The following is a 22,001-nucleotide window of genomic DNA, read 5'->3' on the forward strand; positions in this document are numbered from 1 at the left end:
TCTGGCTGCTATAGTCTGCAGCACCAAAGTTGCTCAATGTTCTTAAATACAATAGGAACATTTGCACAGTGTTGCTCAGACCCTGCTGTGGACCAGATTTTTATAATGGCCAGCGGTTTTGTTTAGTTTGGGTTGGTTTAGTTTAGTTTAGTTTAGTTCAGTTTAGTTTGGTTTATTGTCACGTGTGCCGATGTACATTGAGAAGCATTTTTCTTGCGTGCTGTACAGTCAGCGGAAAGATTATACATGATTACAATCAAGTCATCCACAGTGTACAGATGCAGGATAAAGGGAATAATGTATAATGCAAGATAAAGTCCAGTAAAGTTCAATTAAATATAGTGCATCTTTGTAAGTTAATTAGCCTCTGTATATTGTTCTTGGTGTGTCGGGAGCGGATGTGAAAGCGGGATAAATGAACAAGTGTGAATGGGTGATCGATAGTCGTCATGGACCCGATGGAAAATGGGCCTGTTTACACTGTTATTTTCAATCAATATGCTCATATATGACAAGAAGTTCTAAAAAATGTCTGAAGAAGGGTCTTGACCCAAAATATGAGCTATCCATTTTCTCCAGAGATGCTGCCTGACCTGCTGAGTTACTCCAGCACTTTGCGTCTACCTTTGGTATAGACACAATTTACCAAATATTTAGGTTTATACCACATTTGCTATAATTCCTTTTTATTACTGGACATGATGGTTTCAAATGGACTCAGTAACCTCACTGCAGTACAATGTGGTCATCGTGAATGTAAACGGGGTAGTTTGCATTTTTCAGACAATGACCCTGACTATGAAATGAAAATTATGGACAACTGATGTGATTGTGCTGTTTAGGGATGGATGTCCACATTTGTAAAATGGACACAACTTGTTTCTTGATAGCAGGTTTATATTTCCCCTATGGTGCTATGAGATTTATTGAGTACTAACTGATTTGTTTTGCAATGGCACCATCTGTAGTCTTTCAAGAGCATTTCCATTTATGCATTATCTCACAAATGTGCTTTTTTTTTTAACATTATAAGACATAGAAGCAGATTTAGGCCATTCAACCTATCGAGACTGCTCTGCCATTCAGTGATGGCTGATCTATTTTTCCCTTTCAACCCCATTCTCCTGCCTTCTCTCATACCTTTGTCACTCTTACTAATCAAGAACCCGTCAATCTCTGCTTTAAACATACCCAATGACTTAGCCTCCGCAGCCATCTGTGGCAATGAATTCCACAGATTCACCACCTTCTGACTCAAGAAATTCCTCCATATCTTTTTTCTAAAGGCATGCTCTATGAGTTGATGTCATAGGAGCAGAATTAGACCATTTGGCCCATCGAGTCTACTCTACCATTCAATCAAGGTGAATCTATGTTTCTCTCTTGTCTTACTTGTAGCTCTGACTTTCCATGGGTTAACTGTATGGATCTAGGTTTTGTAATTGGAAATTTCAAATTCTAATTTAATAATTTATTATTGGAAATTGGATGGGGTGGTACAGTGGCATAGCTACTAGATCTGTTGCCTTACAGCGCTAGAGACCCGGGTTTGATCCTGACTACCAGTGCTGTCCATTTGGAGTTTGTATGTTCCCTCTGTGACAACATGGGTTTCCTTCCAGGTGCTCCGGTTTCCTCCCACATCCCAAAGACGTGCGGCTTTGTAGGTTTATTGGCCTCTGTAAATTGCCCTTAGTGTGTAGGGAGTGAATGAGAAAGTGGGATAACATGGGACTCGACTGGATGGGTGATTGAAGTTTAGTGTGAACTCCTTTCAGCTGAAGAGACAGGGAGGGAGATACATGAGATATGAAAAGGTACATAGAATAAATGAATGAAAGGTATGCAAAAGAACAGATCAAAGGCAGCAATGATGATCAAGGAAAGGTGGAACCCACAATGGGCCATTGTTGGCATCCAGTCCAAGTGATATGAGGGGAGGCCTGATACATACATACATCTACAGTGGTACACTGGCGCTTCTGAAATATCACACTCTGATTGCATTATGCAGTGCAAACCATTGTGTTTTTTTTTCCATTCTCTTGCAGGGTGTACAGTTGGATAAGATCTTGCCCACCCTTCAGTTTTGCAATCCTATCACTGCAATCTCAATCGGTGAAACAACGTCTCTTGTCGTAGCTGGAAATCACAGTAAGTTGATTCATCCTCAACAACTTTCTTTACACGCACGCAGGTCTGTATTTGTCTTAAGCAAGTGTGTTCTGTTCAGATCAATAATCTGCATTAAAATTGGTTGAACTGACTGAAGTTAGCCTCCATTAACACCCTACTATGATCAACCAGAGAAAATGAGGACTGCAAGCAGTATGATAAAACACAAAACATTACAGTTTAATTTTGTTTAGTTTATTTTAGCTAGGTTTAGTTTAGTTTGTTTTAGTTTAGTTCAGTTTGTTCACATGTGTACCGAGGTACAGTGAAAAGCTTTTTGTTGCGTGCCATCCAGTCAGCGGAAAGACTATACATGATTATAATCTAGCCGTCCACAGTTTTGACTCGTTTCTCAATAGATGCTGCCTGACCCACTGAGTTACTCCAGCATTTTGTGTCTATCTTATTTTAGTTTTGTTTAGTTTATTGTCATCTGTACTGAGGTACAGTAAAAAGCTATTTTTGTTGAGTGCTCTTCAGTCAGTGGAAAGACCGTACATGATTACAATCAAGCTGTCCACAGTGTACAGATACAGGTAAATGGAATAACGATTAGTGCAAGATTAAGACCAATAAAGTCCGATTAAAGTTAGTCCTTGGGTCTCAAATGAGGTAGATGGTAGCTCAGGATTGCTCTCTAGGTGGTGAAAGGGTGGTTCAGTTGCCTGATACAGTTGGGAAGAAATTGTCCCAGAATCTGGAGGTATGCGTTTTCACACTTCTGTGCCTCTTGTCCGATGGGAAAGGGGTGAACATGGAGTGTCCAGGATGTGACTGGTCGTTGATTGTGCTGGTGGCCTTGCCGAGGCAGTGTGAAGTGTAGATGGCGTCAACAGCAGCAAGAGACTTGAAATGGATGGCATAGCTGGTACAGCTGCTGCCTCATAGCGCCAGAGACCCAGGTTCAATACTGACCTTGGAGTGGAGTCTGCATGTTCTCACTGTGACCACTTTCTCAAGGTGCTTTGGGTTCCTCCCACATCCCAAAGATGTAGATCAATTGGCCACTGTATAGTATGTGCGAGTGGGTGAGAAAGTGAGATAACATAGAAGGACACAAATGCTGGAGTAAATCAGCGGATCAGGCTGTATCTCTGGAGAACATGGATTGGTAATGTTTCGGGTCGAGACCCTTCTTCCAGTTGAATTTGAGGTCAGGGGGGAAGTTAGTGGTGAGATTAATGTAGTTCATGAGTTCGGCACAGGTGCAGGAAGCAGCTTTGAAGCAGTCATTGATGTAGCGGAGAATAGTTAGAAGCATAGAAACATAGAAAAATAGATGCGGGAGTCGGCCCTTCGGCCCTTCGAGCCAGCACCGCCTTTCAATATGATCATGGCTGATTGTCCAAAATCAGTACCCCGTTCTGGCTTTTTCCCCATATCCCTTGATACCCTTAGCACTAAGAGCTAAATCGAACTCTCTTTTGAGAGTCGGGGGATAGGGCCAGAGTGCGCCTGAAACAAGGCCTGTTCAATGTAACTAACCAAAAGGCAGACATAAGTGGGGCCATTGAAGTGCCCATGGTGACACATTTAACTTGAAAACATTAATAACATAGAATTGTGTGCAAAAAAGGAATTTCACTGTACCTATGCAGTCAGAGTCATACATCATAGAATCAGGCTCTTCGGACCAACTTGTCATGCTGACTAAGATGCCCTATCTACACTGGTCCCACCTGTCCACATTTGGCCCATATCCCTTTAAACCTTTCCTAACCATATACCTATCCAAATATCTTTTAATGCCTGTCCAAATGTACTTCTGACCATGCGACATATGACAATAAAGCATCATTGAACCCTTGACCCATTGCACTATTGATGGCCAGTGTGGACTCGTTGGGGCGAAGGGCTTATTTCCAAGCTGTGTATTTCAATCAATCAATATCTGCTTTCATTATCCCTCCATCTTGAGGACATCTATCTCCATCTATGTTGTCCTTAGCTTATCCAAGCTTAAAAACAGATTAAATATCAAGTGATACTTCCTTCCAAAGTGTATAACTGCCGTTCATGCACGTAGGAGGTAGTTATTATCTCAGAAGGACATTAAGTGCTGGAGTAATTCAGCAGGACATGTAGAATCTCTGGAGAACATAGATAGGTGACATTTTGGGTCGAGACCCTTCTTCATACTGATTGTAGGGGAATCGAAAGCTAGAAGATGGTATGTGTCTTAAAATTAACCAATATGTGTTTTCTTACAGAGGGATACATAATAATTTGGGATATTGAACCATTGTTCGACAACCCATCTGCACCGAATAAGGTATGTTTTGTTGCTTAACTTAACTAAATTCAGTTAAGGAATTGGTTGTTGAGAATGTAATTGCGTGATAATTAAGGAAGTGTGTAGGAATGAACTGCAGATGCTGGTTTACACCAAAGATAGACACTAAATGTTGGAGTAACTCAGCGGGACACGCAGCATCTGTGGAGAGATGGAATGGGGGATGTTTCGAGTTGAGATCCTTCAGGGGAGAGGGAGTCTGGAGATATGGAGGGATCTGGTGTGAAAACGCAGATCAAAGCAGATGAGGCTGAAATGTAGAATGGTTCATTGTTAGCTGAGTGGAACGTGACAAGGTAATCAGTAAAATTAATCAGGACAGTGAAACTAGTCAGAGAACTGGGGTGGCGGAGGGACAGAGAGAGAAGGAAAGATAGGGCTACTTGAAGTTAGAAAAGTCAAAATTCATACCGCTGGGGTGTAAGCTGCCTAAGCGACGTACGAGGTACTGTTCCTCCAATTTGCATTGGGCCTCACTCTGACAATGGAGAAGGCTCAGGACAGAAAGGTCAGAATGAGAATGGGATGAGAAGTTAAAGTATTTAGCAACTGTGAGATCAGGTAGGCCTAGGCAGACTGAGCGGAGGTGTTCAGCCAAACGATCGCCGAGCCTGCACTTGGTCTCGCCGATATATGGGACTCCACACCTGGAATAGCGGATACAGTAGATAAGGTTGGAGGAGGTGCAAGTAAACCTCTGTCTCACCTGAAAGGGCTGTCGAGGTCCTCGGACGGAGTCGAAGGAGGAGATAGAGGGACAGGTGTTGTATCTTCTGCGATTGCAGGTGAAATTATAGTATCTGGGGAAGGGGTGGTTTTTGTGAGAAGGGATGAATTAACCAGGGAGTTGCGGAGGGAACAGTCTCAACGGAAAAGATAAAGGTTTGGAGATGGGAAGATATGGTTGGTGGTGGGATACCCTTGGAGATGGTGAAAATGTTGGAGGATTATGTGCTGTATGCGACGGCTGATGGGGGGGAAAGGTAAGGACTAGGGGGACTCTGTCTCTGTTGCGACCAGGGGGAGGGGGAGCAAGAGCAGAGCTGCATGCTACTGGGGAGACACCTGTGAAGGTCTCATCTATGAGAGAAGAGGAGAATCCCCATTCCCTAAAGTATGAGGAGATCTTGGATGTCCTGGTATGGAACACCTTATCTTGGGTGCAGATGCGGCATAAACGGAGGAATTGGGAGCGGGGAATAATCTTTACAGGAGGCAGGGTGGGAAGAAGTGTAGTCTAGATAGCTGTGGGAGTCAGTAGGTTTATAATTGATGTCTGTCAATAGTCTATCTCCTATGATGGAGATGGTAAGATCAATAAATGGAAGGAGATGTCGGAGATGGTTCAAGTAAATTTGAGTGCAGGATGGAAATTGGTAATGATGTTAATAAAGTCTGTGAGTTATCCATCGGTGCAGGAGGTAGTCCCGATGCTGTCGTCAATGTAACAGGGATAGAGTATGGGGATAGGGCCATTGTACGCCTAGAACAAGGGTTGTTCGACCACAGCTGCGGCTCATACAATTGCCCATGGATGTGGAGGAAGTGGGACGAGTTGAAGAGAAGTTGATGAGTGATAATTACAGACTCATGGAATGATTTTCAGTAAGTTCCCAGTAATTGGAGAGTCTGGGACCAAAGGGCACAGCCTCAGAATAAAAGGCCGTACTTTCAAAATGGGAATGAGGAAGAATTTATTTCGCCATAGGGTGCTGAATCTATGGAATTCACTGCCACAGACAGCTGAGGAGGTCAAGGCATTAGGCATTTTTAATACAGAGATTAATAGATTCTTGGCTCGGAAGGCTGTCAAGGGTTATGGGGAGAAGTCAGGAGAATGGGGTTGAGAGGGAAGAATAGATCAGCCATCATTGAATGGTGGTGCAGCCTCGATGGAATGAATGGCCTAATTGTGCTCCTATCTCTTATGGTCTTATGAAATGTTCACAGGAGGTTATTTGGCCCATTGTTTTCATGCTGGATCTTTACCAAAGCAATTCAGTAGTTCCACCTCCATCCTTATGAACTCGAAAGGATAAAAAAGAGACTGTCCAACCCTTTCTCATCCTTTGCTCAAATTTCTGTATCAAACGGTGGTGCAGCGGTAGAGTTTCTACCTTACAGCGCCAGAGACCAGGGTTTGATCCTGGCTACGGATGCTATCTGAATAGAGTTTGTACATTCTCCCCTTGACTGCATGGGTTTTCTCCGGGTACTCCGGTTTCCTCCTACACTCCAAAGGTTTGTAGGTTAATTGGCTTCGGTAAAATATTGTAAATCGTCCCTAGTGTAGAGGATAGTGAATGTGCATGGGGATCGCTGGTCGGCACGGACTCGGTGGGAAGTAGGGTCTGTAATCGCGTTGTATCTCTAAACTAAAATTTGAAAATTGCAAAGAGGTTTGGAATTACGTAAGATCATCTTTACTATATTTTTGCAGGAGCCCATACATCGTATCATTAGCTGGAGAGCTCATATTTTGTCAATAGTCAGCATCGTCTTCTTGGAGCACGTAAATGTTGTTGTTTCTGCATCGGTAGATTCTTCTGTCAGGTGTGTAACTGGATTGACATTAAATGCACTACTTTTGCATGATGTGGTATCGCTTAGTTTACTTTAGCGTGGAAACAGGCCCTTCGGCCCACCGAGTACACACTGACCCGTGATCACCCCATACACTAGCACTATCCTACACACCAGAGACAAATTACAATTCTTACTGAAGCCAATTAACCTACAAACTTGTACCTCTTTGGAATTACGGGAGGGAACAGGAGCACTCGGGGGAAACTCACATGGTCACGGGGAGAACGTACAAACTTTGTATAGCCAAACTCTGTATATCGAATAATTTCAGCTGGGCTTAATCTAGATTTCCCTGCCGGCGTGACTACATCTGAAAGGGCTATTGGGAGTAATTTAATCCATTCAAGTCCAGTCTCCACCTTTAATTTGGCTAATTTAGTTTTATGGGTCTGGTTTGCCCTTTCTACAAGTCCAGCAGCCTGTGGTCGATAAGCACGGTGTAATTGCTGTTAGATCCCCAGCTGTTCACAAAATTCTTTATTGATTTGTCCAATAAAGTGTGGACCATTATCTGAGCTAAGTCGAATGGGAATGCAGAATCTTGGGACAATTTCTCTCATTAGCACCTAGACAACAGTAGCTGCTTTATTGTCAAGGGTTGGGTATGCTTCGATCTACCGGCTGAGTACATAGACTGTGACAAGAATGTATTTATATCCTTGGCATCTTTCTAACTCAATATAGTCCATTTGCAATGTCTCAAAAGGACCCATGAGCATTGGTGTCACCCCTCCTTCACACCCCATTCCTTTCCCTGGATTGTATTACTGGCAGACCAGACTGCTTACCTTTTGAGTGAAGGATTGTAATTTTGGATGCCACCAAGTAGCTAATAGAGTGCTAACCTACTGCCATTGCACCACAATGGGTTGCATAGTGCATTCATTCAATAACCCATATGGCTAATGAGTCTGTCATGCAAGTTTGCCCTGTTGGAGTGGTCCACAGCATGGTCATACAATCCAGTACACATCTCAGTTGTCTCCATCTCTCCTTATCTCCTTCAGTAGCCTCTTCTTGTAATCAAACGATTTCTTGGATGACTGGCATCAGTTTCTTCAAAGGGGACTTGTTAGTTACACTTTTAGTCTGCCTCATCATTTTAGGTACCACCACCTTATGTTCCCACGATACCTTCTTGGCTACTAAATTGGCATTACAATTTCCAATATCTATTGGTGTATGTCCTTTAGTATGGGCGCTACATTTCATTATAGAGATTTGTCTGGGTAGCTTTAAGGCCTTCAATAAATTTGTCACCAATTGTTTAAGTGATATTTGGGTTCCTGCAGAAGTTAGGAATACCCCATAATTTTTCCATAATTATCCAAAATCATGCACCACGCCAAATGCATATCAAGAATCAGTGTAAATATTTACTTTTAGATCTTCCCCAATAAAGCAAGCTGGAATAAAAGCGAATAATTCAGCTTGTTGTGCTGAATAGGATGATTCAAAAGCAACTGCTTCTACAATCTCCGTCTTTTGATTAATAATGGCATACCCAGACAACCTCTCACCCCTTGCTCCAATGGATGCACTCCCGTCCACATATAAGGTGATGTCAGGGTCTTCCACGGGTACATCCCTCAAGTCCTCCCTCACTGATGTTTCTTCCTGTATGACAAATAGACAGTCGTGTCCTGCATCTAATTGCTCTTCTGGGGTGAAATAAGAAAAGAGGCTGGGTTAATCAATGTACAATGTTTGAACTGTAATTTTGGATTGTTCAACAGATAGATCTCATACTTATTTTGGCGGGCCATTGTCAAGTGCTGGGTTTGAAGCTGCCCCAACAATACCGATACCGAATGTAAACTACACTACAATTTCCTGCTTGAGTGTCAAATTAGCAGCTGATTGTAAACCATTGTAGATTGCAGTTAAGATTTGAGTGCAAACAGGATGTCCCCTAGCTACTGGATCTAATTTGAAGGAGTAATATGCAACTGGTCTATGTCTATCCCCATGCTTTTGCGTTAGTACTGAAGTGGCGCAATCCAGCTGGAAAGGACGATCGTATAATGGCCTTCCCAATGCCGGAGCTTGCATCAATGATCTCTTTAAGTTCTCAAATGCCTCCTTGCACCATTGTCCGCTATTATATTTGCAAGAGCTTCATGCGACGGATGTCCTTAAATTCGTTAGGAATTCTGGTATGCTCACTTGGGGTAATTATTTGTTGGATCACCATCATTGATGGCTATTTTGACTTAAAATAGCCATCAGTTCATTAGGCTTCCATGGGGAATAGACTCTAATTGTACGGGGATTATTTGCACTCACTGGTGGATCAAAAGAAGGAATAGGCATTTCCCTTACAGGGAACTGTCTAAGAGTTGTTTGTTTAGCTTCAGGATCTACCTCAGCTTCTTCAATTGTTGTCTCACCCCCAGATGTATCTTCCCCTTCACCAGGGGATTCACGGTACTTTCTAAATGATTTATTTCCTTCTTTAACTGCCTGTTCAATTTGTCTAGGGGTATGCTCTTCTTTCTCCTTAACAAATGTAGTTCTTTTTCTAGTCTGGCATCTGGTACCGTGAATTCTAGAACTGTGTGTAAATGGCCGGAGCGGTCGGGTTTAAGGAAGTTTGTGCCCTGAGATTTGATTGTCTATTCCCGTCATGAGCTCCGCAATGTGCATCTAAGGTATAGGGTTCGTAAGAGGAATGAGGTGGTGGACGTGAATTCCTAATTCTAACACTCTCCCAATCTTCTAAATAATCATCGTCATCCCCCTCGTAACCAGTGCCAACCATCAGATCCTCACGCTTAAAACTTATGGATGCCAGTCTTTCTGTGAAAGATTTCCTTCTCCCTTTATCTTTAATACTGTCAGGCTCTTCCCTTAGGCTACCTGGAGGTTCAAATGCTTCAGTATCTTCTAATTTTATCCCCCGCTTTAGAGTTGCTTCCTTCCAACTTGCCATTCTTTCCTCCGCTCTACTCGCTTTCTGTCCTCATAATAATTTCTCCACAATTCAATTAGTTCCTTTGCCTCTGTATTATCACTGCATTGCCATATAATCTGCTCAATGTATTTCAATCCCTTTACTGTATCAATGCCCCCTCTGGGCCATAATTCGCTCCCTAATTCTCTATTTAATGATCCGGAAAGAATTCGTAATCGGTCAGCTTTTGGTGGAAATTCACTGTATATTTCTTGTAAAGGACTTTCTGAGTCAGCGGTCATATCTTTATTTGTGTGGTTCCCCATTCTATTGGATATGGAAACAACTCTCAAGCTCCTCGTACCTCTTTACAATCTCCCTATCTAAATTCAAAGATGCCAAAGTCGTTTTAAACAATATTCAAATCAAAATGCTCCAGGAAACAACCAACCAAAATCGCACACGTTCTTGCAGCCTGTTTCCTATCCCCGACCTCAATCTAAACACATGCAAATGAACTCCAAACACGTAAGCAAATTTGAACACAAAAAGGAAATTATTCCACTTATTAGAAGTATACCTGACCACACTCCTGCATAAATCACAAACATCCACTTGCTACGACGGTAAATTACATTCTAATAAATCTTCCTCGTGGCGCAATTGGTCAGCGGAATTACTCCTTCCCTGTCACAGCGATCGAAAGAGTACAAACCCTGATCGAACCGCTACAAATCGGATTCTCACAATGCTACAATCTAAACAATTACAAATATTTAATTCAAACACACTTTTACTTCAATTATCTAAATCCTTAAACACTGGCACAAGCAGCATACAAATGGCGGTCCGCAAACTTAGCACACTCTAAATCTTAACTTTCTAAATCTTAATACACTCTAAATTTATTTACATACACAAGATATTTACACAATTCGGATCCGATAACAATCCAAAAAGCTAGATTTTTACAATTTGCAAAAGTGATTTAAAGCACTAGTGCACAGTTTACAAACACTCGATCTCAATGCCACGTCACGCTGTTATCAAATAGTGAATCTCTCCCTCCGAAACCGAAGGTTTTCCCCTTCCTAGGTTACTCTTTGCTGAGGGGTACTACTCCTTAAATGATGTATTTTCCTCCCGAATGTTACTATCCTCACGCTAAGACTGGACTTCTATAGGGGGACCTCTATCCTCCTCTCTAAGATCTACAGAATTAGGGGTACCCTTCGCATTCGGATTACTTTTCATCAAGTAAATCAGGTTCCCGTCTCTAAGGTACTCTTTGCTATCAGGTACTAATCAACAATCGATCAGAGGGTTACTATTCACTGTTGATCAGCCGCTATTCGGAATCGATCACAGACATGCACAAACTTCGAAGTTCTATCTACACAGAATTTGAATTCTACCGTACGGGCAGAACTTCAATGTGAAATTCTGTATTTAGAAATTTGCTTCTGCAAATCTGGACTCGTTCTCGAACTCCGCTGAACAGGAAAGATGCTGTCTGGGCTGCCACGTGACCATCTAGAGGCTAACAATAAGACACACAACCAGGTCTGATCAACCTGCGGTGGGCCTGCCTCGACTGAGGGTGTCTTGTGAGAAAAGGCCAAAACACCCAGTGACGTTGAAGTACACAACTGAAGATGTGTCTGATTGTTAACAGATTCACCTAGTGGTCATAACCAAGAATGCTAATTGAAGTGATACTTAGGGACCCAGTCCTACTAATCAATCTTGTGCATACATACGCGGGCTCACTAAGTAAACTAAATTATCACCAGGGGCGCCAGGGAGATGGCCAGCCCTGCCGCAATCTGTTTGTTTTTTTCAACTTTTTGTTATTTTTAGCGTCCGTTTAAAGCTTGTTTTTATGTTCTTCAGTTTGTTTAATGTGGGGTCGGGGGGGAAGGGATCGGGGGAAACTTTTTTTCATGTTCTTACCTTCCCGGAGATGTGATGATTTTTCGGATCACATTCTCCGGGCTCTGCGGCCTACCAACGCTGAAGCTGGGAGCCGCCTCAGACTGTCGTGAGCCCCACTGCGGGGCGCGGACTTACCATCGGAGCAGATCCCTTGCCTGGGATCACTCCCACCATGACCACCGTGGACTTACCAACAAGGGCTCGCAGTCTCGGGAGAGGCAAGTCGGGAGCTCCAACGCCGCAGAAGGTTCGTCCAGCCCCGACACGAGGTTTGATCGCCCGGCGTGGGGGAGCTGACAACCCCCCGATGCAGGAGCTGAACACCTCGACGTGGAGGGCCCGAACACCGCCGGCTATGGGAGTCAAGACCATCCCGTCAACGGAGGGCTTGAGGCCCCCGACCAAGGAAGAAGTAAGGACTTGAACTTTATTTCGCCATCCATCACAGTGAGGAATGCGTAGGAGTCATTGTGATAGATGTTCATGTTAACTATGTTTTTGAATCTGTTGCTTTTAATTGGATGACTGACCTGGCCAGTGAAATTCCTCGTATGTTGGAAAACATACTTGGCGAATAAAATCTGATTCTGATTGTGCCCAATGAAAAGAATCTCGAATGGACTAGAGTATTCTCAGCCAATTTATATTCTATCCACCGAGCCCAGTACCTATATGAGGTTCCTCGTCGTCACTCCAGGGAGGGACTCAGACACCTTCATGCAGACACCCCCCCCTGCTGGGGACTGAGGGTTTAGCGTCTAGCATCTTCACGCTGGCAGTTGATGCCGATTTTCAGAACGCACCTTCCAATCAGCGCTCCGGGCAAAGATAGATCAATACGTAGACCAGAACTGTGTTTCAATACCCCGCCAATTGGATACCAAATCTGGGCAGTCGGCCACCCCTCTCCCAATGAAGCGCGTCAGGCTCTCGTTAAAGCAGTTGCAGTCTGCCACCTAGGAGCATGTTTTGGGCCACTCCTCGCCCTGTTTTATGGGCCCCTAACCCAAAGGAGTGCTAACCACCAAGTGCACCAAGATCCTCCATTTTTTGGTGTCTTTCATTTGGCCAATATTAACACTTGTCTGTGCGGAGTTTGTACGTTCTCCCTTGGGTTTTCTTCAGGTGCTCCAATTTCCTCCCACATTCCAATAACATATGCAGGTTTGTAGTTTAGTTGGCTTCTGTAAATTGACCCTAGTCTGTAGGATGTAGAACTAGTGTGAACGGGCGATCGATGGTTGGCGCGGACTTGGTGGACGAAAGGGCCTGTTTCCATGCTGTTTCCTAATATCTCTGAACTAAACTGAACTAAATTGAACTAAACTAAACTAAACTAAACTACACAACATCCTGGAGTATCCCAACGAGTCAGGTAGCATCTTTGGAGAAAAGGAATAGGTGACGTTTCAGGTCAAAACCCTTCTTTGGACTAAACTAGTTGGGTGGTTTTAGGGGAATTGCAACACAAACCCTTTCCTTTATGTTTGTAACATGAATTTGAGCACAGAGACACCTAGGAAGATATACTAATGTGACAGGTTTTTGTTTTTGAATGAACAATATCAATTGATTAATTGTTTGTTTGTTATCCAGGGTTTGGTATTCATTAAATGGCCATTATATTGGATACTTTGGACAACACAGTTCTTTACTTCTAACGAATCCCAGTGAGTTTGTTTTACCCAGTGACATAACTGAAGCCCCAGTGGAGAGTAAATCAAAGCAATCCCAGAAGGCAGACCAGTTGGACTACCCTTTGATGTTGGATTGGAAAAGGTGAGATGATAAATAATGCATTGGGCTGCAATATTTTTGCAATACGTGACAATGTAGTAAGTGTATAAAGGAACTGCAGATGGTGGTTTAAACCAAGATGGACATAAAATACTGGAGTAACTCAGCGGGACAGGCAGCATCTATGGGGAGAAGGAATGGGTGACGTTTCAGGTCGAGACCCTTCTTCAGACGGAATGTAGTAAGTGTATCTCTTCACCTGAAACCTCTGAAAATGTATCACTAAAATAGAATTATTCTACACCATTTGATGCGTTACCTATACCATTGTTTATTTTTCTAATTTATTTAATCATGTTTTAAAAGCATTCATCATAGTACCTTGACAGGCAAGCCAAGATAGTCTGGGGGCATTAGCTTTACCATCTGTCATTAGCTTTACCATCTGAATTTTGAGGCTGGATTTCGAGTAGTACTTTCTTTCCCCCTCATTGCAATGACCCTTGGTATTTCACATCAGAAAGGCTTCAGACTGCAATACTTGGGTATATGCAGTGGGCGGCTAGCTTCTGCACAAGTAGAGGCGTTGGTGTGCTTTCTTGGCCATTGCTTCAATCTGGCTGGTGATATTTACACCTAGGGATTTGAACCATCTCTACTTCGGTGCCATAAATGCATACCATCATTGAGTTTGAATGCAGTTAAAATGTCCACCATCTAATTGCACCAAGCAACTTAATTTAACTCATCCTAGATGTCAACTTGTTTTTATTGGTTTTTGATTTAGATGGAAACCATTTGATCGGGAAGGTTATTTAATAAAGCTGCAGCTACAGCGCAAAGCTCTCGATGTAGATCAGGACAAGAAATTCTTCAAATCGATAACTTTACCAAGGGTAGGAATCAAAATTTGTTTTAACAACTGTTTCACTTGTCCCGTAATAAATATATTCTTTCTCACAGCAAGATTTATATCTACCCAGACTACACCTCCCCAGACTACACCTTCAAATGGTTACACCTTCCCTTCCCAATTCCTGCATTCATCAACATGTTTTTCTCAATAGTGTATGGAGAAAATACTTTGTATTCTATATAAGAATAAACTATGTACATCTGCTTGCACTATTATGTTATCCAGTGTAATTGATAATTTACTGTTTATTATATTGTTTATTATATAATTATCTGTTATGTTGTTATGTTAATGTATCTGTTAAGCTGCAGCAAATTTCAATGTATAGGAAGGAATTGCAGATGCTAGTTTAAATCGATGGACACAAAAAGCTGGAGTAACTCAGCGGGACAGGCAGCATCTCTGGAGAAAAGAAATGGGTGACGTTTCGGGTCGAGACCCTTCTTCAGACATGTTCTGTTCCCAGTGCATATGATAATTAAACGCCCATGACTCTTGCCTTTTGCCATTGTTTATTTCTTTATTGACATTTGTACAGGTGACATTTTACTTAAATTTGGCTATCATGAGCTCTCTCTCCAAAAATGCACACCTGACCCAAATGAACAAAAAACAACTGTCTCATCTTCAATCCTGTCTGTATACTTTACTTAAGTTTAACTTTTGAGATACAGGCCCTTCGGCACAACCTGACTAGCATCCCCCATCTACACCAGTCCCACCTGCCTGCGTTTGGCCCATATCCCTCCATGTACCTATCTAAATGCTTCTTAAATGTTGCGATAGGACTTGCCCCAACTACTTCCTCGTTCCATACACCCACCAGCAGCTCGTTTCATACACCTACCACCATTTGTGTGAAAACGTTACCCCTCGGGTTCCTATTAAATTTTTCCCCACCTCACTTAAAACCTATGTCCTCTGGTTCTTGATTCAGCTGCTCTGGGCAAGAGACTCTGTGATTTTACCCTCTTCCTCGCATGATTCTGTACACCTCTATATGATCACCCCTCATCGTCCTGCGCTCCAAGGAATAAATAATTATCTGCATCCTTTCCAGCTTGAAAACATCTTTCTTATAACATGGTGCCCAAACCTTGACAACATATATCCCATAACATGCTGACCAAACTAAGATCTGATGCACAGTCAGGTTAATGAAGTCTACCTCCTTGATGACCCTCGGCCTATCCTTGATTGGACTTTGCTGGCTTTACCTTGCACTAAACGTTATTCTCTTATCATGTAACTGTACACCGTAAATGGATTGATTATAACCATGTATTGTCTTTATGCTGACTGGTTAGTACGCAACAAAAGCTTTTCACTAACTCAGTACACGTGACAATAAACTAAACTAAAGTAATTTACCATCAGCAACATGCATCTTTGGCAGACCATAATGCTTTGATGGTTTGTTTAAAGCTTTAGAAAGTGTTTCTAGTAACATTGCGATCAGGCCTCCAGCAGAGGTTGTGAGCTCTGGAATATCACTGCAGTTCTTTTGATCGGCATTGCATTCATTTGATGGTTCAATGGTACTTTATTGCCACATGTAGCTTTGTACAGTGAAATTCCTTTCTTGTGGTTCAGTAAAATCTTACTATTCATCAGCACAATCATATTTAAGTACAAGAGTGTAAGATGGTAGATTACACTGAGACCGTACACAAGGGTTGCCATGTTTCTGGTGCCATCTTGTGTCTTTCAAGAGCAAAGTTGTTAAAAGTGGTAAAGTCTTAACTTGGTCTTAAATGCCCTTTGTCCTAGTGGCAGCACTGGGTTGGAGTGATTCATTCATCAATCATTTTCCAATCATTTGTGCATGTTTTAATGGTAAATGAAAATGTAATGAATGATTCTTTACTGCCTGATTCCCAACAGCTAAAACAAAAACCAATGGAAAGTTCCACATCAGGCACCAGAGCGAAGGGAGCAGTTTTTCGGGCTCTTCCCGTGTACAATGTAAGATAATCCTCATTGTGTTTACAGAGCAAATGACATGCTTGATAAGCTGTTAAATGAAGTCTAATTCAATGGCGTATATTTCACCAGATATCCAATTGCAAAATACTTATGCCTTTGAAAATTGATTTAACCGAGAATGAAATATGATTCGATAATTCAGTACTTTATTGTCACATGTACCTAGGTACAGTGAAATTTGTTGTTTTTGCACATAATGCACACCAAGTACACAAAGAGTCGCCACGTATCCGGTGCTGACAAAGTTATAAAAGTACTCATTAGACCATTAGATGGTCCCTCTTTGTAACTTGTTCACATAAAGGGTGGTGGGTGTATAGAACAAGCTGTAGGAAGAGATGGTTGAGGCAGAAACTATTGCAATGTTTAAGAAACATCAGTGTGGGCAAGTTGGGCCAAAGGCTCTATTTCCACTCTGTATGTCTCTATGACTCTATTTCAGATGGTGAACTATTCACTAAATGAGTGAGACAGAAAGTTACACCTGGTTTAATTCTTCAACGTCTTGTTGTTTTCACAGATGGATCCTTTATTCCAAGTGGACCAATTTAAGAACATAAAATTTCCTGAAGAAAAACGTCGTGACTCCCTCCATAACATTTTTGCAAGAGAAAAGAGAGCCACCATTTCAACCACTAAAACAGTAAGTCAGATAGAATAATAGTCAAGAATAAAATGGATATTAAAGTTCTGTGAAGGGGTCCTGATGTGAAATGTCACCTATCCATCTTCTCTAGAGATGCTGCCTGACTTAATCATTTACTCCAGCAGTTTGCGCCGTTTTTCTGTAAAAAAGGTTTATTAATTGTCATGTAAAACACAAAGTGCTGGAGGATCTCAGCTGGTGTGGCAGCATCTGTGGAGGGAATGGATAGATGATGTATGTTTAGTTTTGTTTATTGTCATGTGCACTGAGGTACAGTGAAAAGCTTTTGTTAGCACGCCTTGAAGAAATGAGACTCCGACTAATAGATAAATATGACCAATTCTTAAGGAGTTGGTCTCCTTTCATCGACTTTTTGGAATCATGTGATGCAGCGGTACCATAAAGATTGCTGATTTCAGTTCATGACGCGGATAGATCTACATCTCCGAATACAGATTTGAAAAATTCTCTTTTAAGGGGCCTTCTCTTCTATTTCTACTTTCCACTTTTTCTTTTTATTTTTTATTTTTTATATACACACTTCACGTTTTTCTACTCTCAACCATCTATTTTTCCACTTTTTCCTCTTTCTATTGTTTTCTTTTTCTTGTCTTGCTTACTTTCTTTTCATAACATAAAACTAGAGGTTGTACATAGAATGGATTACGGTATTACATAGTTGGCACCTAAAATTAGGTTCCACTGTACTGTTTTGTACTGTATTAACTTCTAATAAAATAAACAAAACAGAAAAGCTTTTGTTACATCCGGAAAGACTATACGTGATTACAATCTAATCATCCACAATGTTAAAGGTAATAATATCTAGTGCAAGATAAGGTCAGTAATGTTCTATTAGTCTGCTGATCTCCAATGAGGTAGAATTAGGTCAGAACTGATAACCCTGTACAGTTGGGTAGGGAATCTTCTTCAGTCTGAAGAAGGGTCCCTACCTAATACGTCGCCGATCCATTTCCCTCCATAGATGTTGCCTGATCCACTGAGTCCCACCCGCACTCGTGTTTTGCTCAAAATTCCACCACCTGCCGTTCCTTCTCTGTATTTATTGTTGTTTATTATTTCATATTCTTAAAAAAATAAAATCACTTTTCACCAGTCTCTATGAAACCAGACTTGGAGTGTCAAATATAACTAAATGACCAGTTTCAGAATGTCCAGTTTTAGAAACTTTCTGTCATACATGAGAAGTGCTGATGAAAAAACTCATGAAAAGAGTTAATGTTTAAAGTTATCTCTCTACTGTTGATGCAAAACAATTTAATGTTTTGCCCATTTCTAAATTTGAAGTATAAATTGGAGAATATTTGCCACATTTTAATTTAGCCAATGTAATAATGCCTCAAAATAATCTATGTCTCTCCCAGTTGTATATACTTCTAACAGGCCTCCTCTTATCTTCTGCAGTTCCAGAGAAAATAATCCAAGTTTGTCCAACCTCTCTTTTTAGCCAATTTGTAGAAACAAAGAACTGCAGTTGCTTGTTTATACCAAAGATAGGCACAAAGTGCTAGAGTAGCTCAGCAGGTCAGGCAACATCTCTGGAGAAAAAGGATAAAGGACTTTTTGGGTCGGGACCATTCTTCAGACCTCTGAAGACTGTGAAGATGGATCCCGATCCAAAACGTCACCCATCCTTTTTCTCCAGAGATGCTGCCTGACCCACTGAGATACTCCAGCACTTTGCGACTATCTCTTTTTATAACCAATGCCCTGTACTCCAGGCAGCATTCTGACAAACCTCTAGAAACCTATACCTACGACTACAGGATTATCGAATTTCTCCATTGCGACCAATTTTTGATCGCAGAAAATTTTTCAAAGTGTTGAAAAATTTGCGCCGACCATCCTGAGGCCGCGACTAGTTCCCAGAATGCAGGACCATCAGCGAACATGCAGCGACCATGTGGCGATCATGTGGTGAGCGCAGAGTCTCCTGCACTTCCTAAAAATTCGCCTAAGTGGGACAGGCCCTTAACTCTTATAATCAATGTGCCTAACAATGGCGAAGCCAGGTTTGTAGGGTTGTGTGGTCCATCGCTGCTCTCGTTTCCCATATTGTCATGTACAGTATTTGCAAGAAAGGTATTTTGGAATATTTATTAAAAATGAAATTGAAGCATTAAATGCCTCTATCTAAACTCATATTTTTGCACTGCAGGTTGCCAGGGGATCTATTCTCCACCCTATTCAGACTTGCTATATTTTCAATGCTACTACTGCCCCACCTCCTTACGTGATGCTTTGAAGATAAGAACTACTGCAGCCACGGCCAGTGCAGTATTTATTGCTACTAGTGGTCTTCAGATCGTTAGAAACCAAGTGATAATTTTTGAGAAGGACCACTCGGTTCGATTCATTGGAACCATTCAGTTCAGTTAAAGTAAAGTAAACTGCAGCATATTGATTCGGTTATATCTACTATTTACAAGTACGTTCTTTCAAGGATGGTATTAAGAAATTAAATTGGTTAAGAAGAGGTAAAGATTGAATGGGTTATCATTTTAACACCTATCTTAACCAAGTGAATCTTACTGATGGCATGGGAACAGCCATTCCCAAAGAATTGCAGATTTGTAGGTTAATTGGCTTCGGTAAAAATTGTCAATTGCTCCTAGTGTGTAGGATGTTTGTTAAGGAATGGGGTGATCTCTGGTCCACACCGTCTTGGTGGGCCTAAAGGCCTGTTTCCACGCTATATTGCTAAAGTGTCAAGTCTAAAGAAACCCACGCAATCTCAGGGATAATGTGCAAACTCCACACAGACAGCAGATGTCAGGATCTATGGCACTGCGAGGCAGTAGCTTTTCCAACTACATTGCTGTGTTGTTGTTCTGTGCAACTGCGAACAGCATCCTTTTTAAAATAGAGATCTGACAGGACAAACAGAAATAAACTTGGGTGTGAGTAATTGCTAAATCATATCATTGTAAAGACTGTATCAATATAAAAATTTCATTTGTCCTCCAAACAATCATGGGCAGTAAAAGGGTTCCACAATAGACATTCAATTGCAATGCGTGATGATGTGTTGAAAGCAGTCATCTCTTGCACTGAAGCAAGAAGTGGATAATAGCCATCAGAACAGAATGTGGACAAGTCAATTGTGAAAATGGTTTTATAAAGCTAATATACATGCCCTAAAGGGATACTTACTAAATGTTTAAACGTGAATAATTCAAGAGTCGAGAATGTTTTATTGTCATATGTCCCGAAACGGAACAATAAAATCCTTACTTGCAGCAGCATAACAGATGTGTAAACAGTATGTTGCAGTGTTCAGGCTCCTATACCAACTTCCCGATGGGCAGTAGTGAAATGAGTGCATAGCCAGGGTGACAATAGACAATAGACAAAAGGTGCAGGAGTAGGCCATTCGGCCCTTCGAGCCAGCACCGCCATTTAATGTGATCATGGCTGATCATCCCCAATCAGTATCCCGTTCCTGCCTTCTCCCCATATCCCCTGACTGCTATTTTTAAGTGCTCTATCTAGCTCTCTCTTGAAAGCATCCAGAGAACTCGCCTCCACCGCCCTCTGAGGCAGAGAATTCCACAGACTCACCACTCTCCGTGAGAAAAAGTGTTTCCTCGTCTCCGTTCTAAATGGCTTACTCCTTATTCTTAAACTGTGGCCCCTGGTTCTGGATTCACCCAACATCGGGAACATGTTTCCTGCCTCTAGCGTGTCCAAACCCTTAACAATCTTACATGTTTCAATGAGATACCCTCTCATCCTTCTAAACTCCAGAGTGTACAAGCCCAGCTGCTCCATTCTCTCAGCATATGGCAGTCCCGTCATCCCAGGACTTAACCTTGTAAACCTGCGCTGCACTCCCTCAATAGAAAGGATGTCCTTCCTCAAATTAGCGGACCAAAACTGGACACAATAGTCCAGGTGTGGTCTCACTAAGGCTCTGTACAACTGCAGAAGGATCTCTTTGCTCCTATATTTGATTCCTCTTGTGCCAAAATGCCATTCGCTTTCTTCACTGCCTGCTGCACCTGCATGCTTACTTTCATAGACTGATGTACAAGGACCCCCAGATCCCGTAGTACTTCCCCTTTTCCCAGCTTGACGCCATTTAGATAGTAATTTGCCTTCCTGTTTTTGCTACCAAAGTGAATAACCCCACATTTATCTGCTTAAACTTCATCTGCCATGCATCTGCCCACTCCCCCAACCTGTCTAAGTCACCCTGCACTCTCATAGCATCCTCCTCACAGTTCACACTGCCACCCAGCTTTGTGTCATCTGCAAATTTGCTAATGTTACTTTGAATCCCTTCATCCGAATCATTGATATATATTGTAAATAGCTGCGATCCCAGCACCGAGCTTTGCTGTACGCCACTAGTCACTGCCTGCCATTCTGAAAGGGACCCGTTAATCCCTACTCTTTGTTTCCTGTCTGCCAACCTCTTCTCTATCCATGTCAGCACTCTACCCCCAATACCATGTGCCCTCATTATGCCCACTAATCTCCTATGTGGGACCTTATCAAATGTTTTCCGAAGGTCCAGGTACACTACATCCACTGGCTCTCCCTTGTCCATTTACCTAGTTACATCTTCAAAAAATTCCAGAAGATTAGTCAAGCATGATTTCCCCTTCGTAAATCCATGCTGACTCGGACCGATCCTGTTACTGCTATCCAAATGTTCGGCTATCTCATCTTTTCTAATTGACTCCAGCATCTTCCCCACCACCGATGTAAGGCTAACTGGTCTATAATTCCCTGTTTTCTCTCTCCCGCCTTTCTTAAAAAGTGGGATAACATTAGCTACCCTCCAATCCACAGGAACTGATCCTGAATC

The 22,001-nt window shown here is 42.0% G+C and overlaps 1 protein-coding gene across 1 annotated transcript in view; it reads left to right on the top strand.

Moving 5' to 3' along the window:
* LOC129699616 (WD repeat-containing protein 64-like) overlaps positions 1-20,463 on the top strand; it is a 77,031-nt gene extending 56,568 nt beyond the window's left edge. The window contains exons 15-22 of the mRNA XM_055639574.1: positions 2,052-2,154; positions 4,386-4,447; positions 6,909-7,021; positions 13,479-13,661; positions 14,407-14,515; positions 16,420-16,500; positions 17,042-17,164; positions 19,347-20,463. Of these exons, the coding sequence (XP_055495549.1) occupies positions 2,052-2,154; positions 4,386-4,447; positions 6,909-7,021; positions 13,479-13,661; positions 14,407-14,515; positions 16,420-16,500; positions 17,042-17,164; positions 19,347-19,433 (861 nt within the window). The 3' untranslated portion in view covers positions 19,434-20,463. The remainder of the gene's footprint in view (positions 1-2,051; positions 2,155-4,385; positions 4,448-6,908; positions 7,022-13,478; positions 13,662-14,406; positions 14,516-16,419; positions 16,501-17,041; positions 17,165-19,346) is intronic.
* Positions 20,464-22,001: the final 1,538 nt, after the last annotated feature.

Source organism: Leucoraja erinacea, chromosome 8 (assembly GCF_028641065.1).
Source record: "Leucoraja erinacea ecotype New England chromosome 8, Leri_hhj_1, whole genome shotgun sequence".
NCBI classification, from domain to species: Eukaryota; Metazoa; Chordata; class Chondrichthyes; order Rajiformes; family Rajidae; genus Leucoraja; species Leucoraja erinaceus.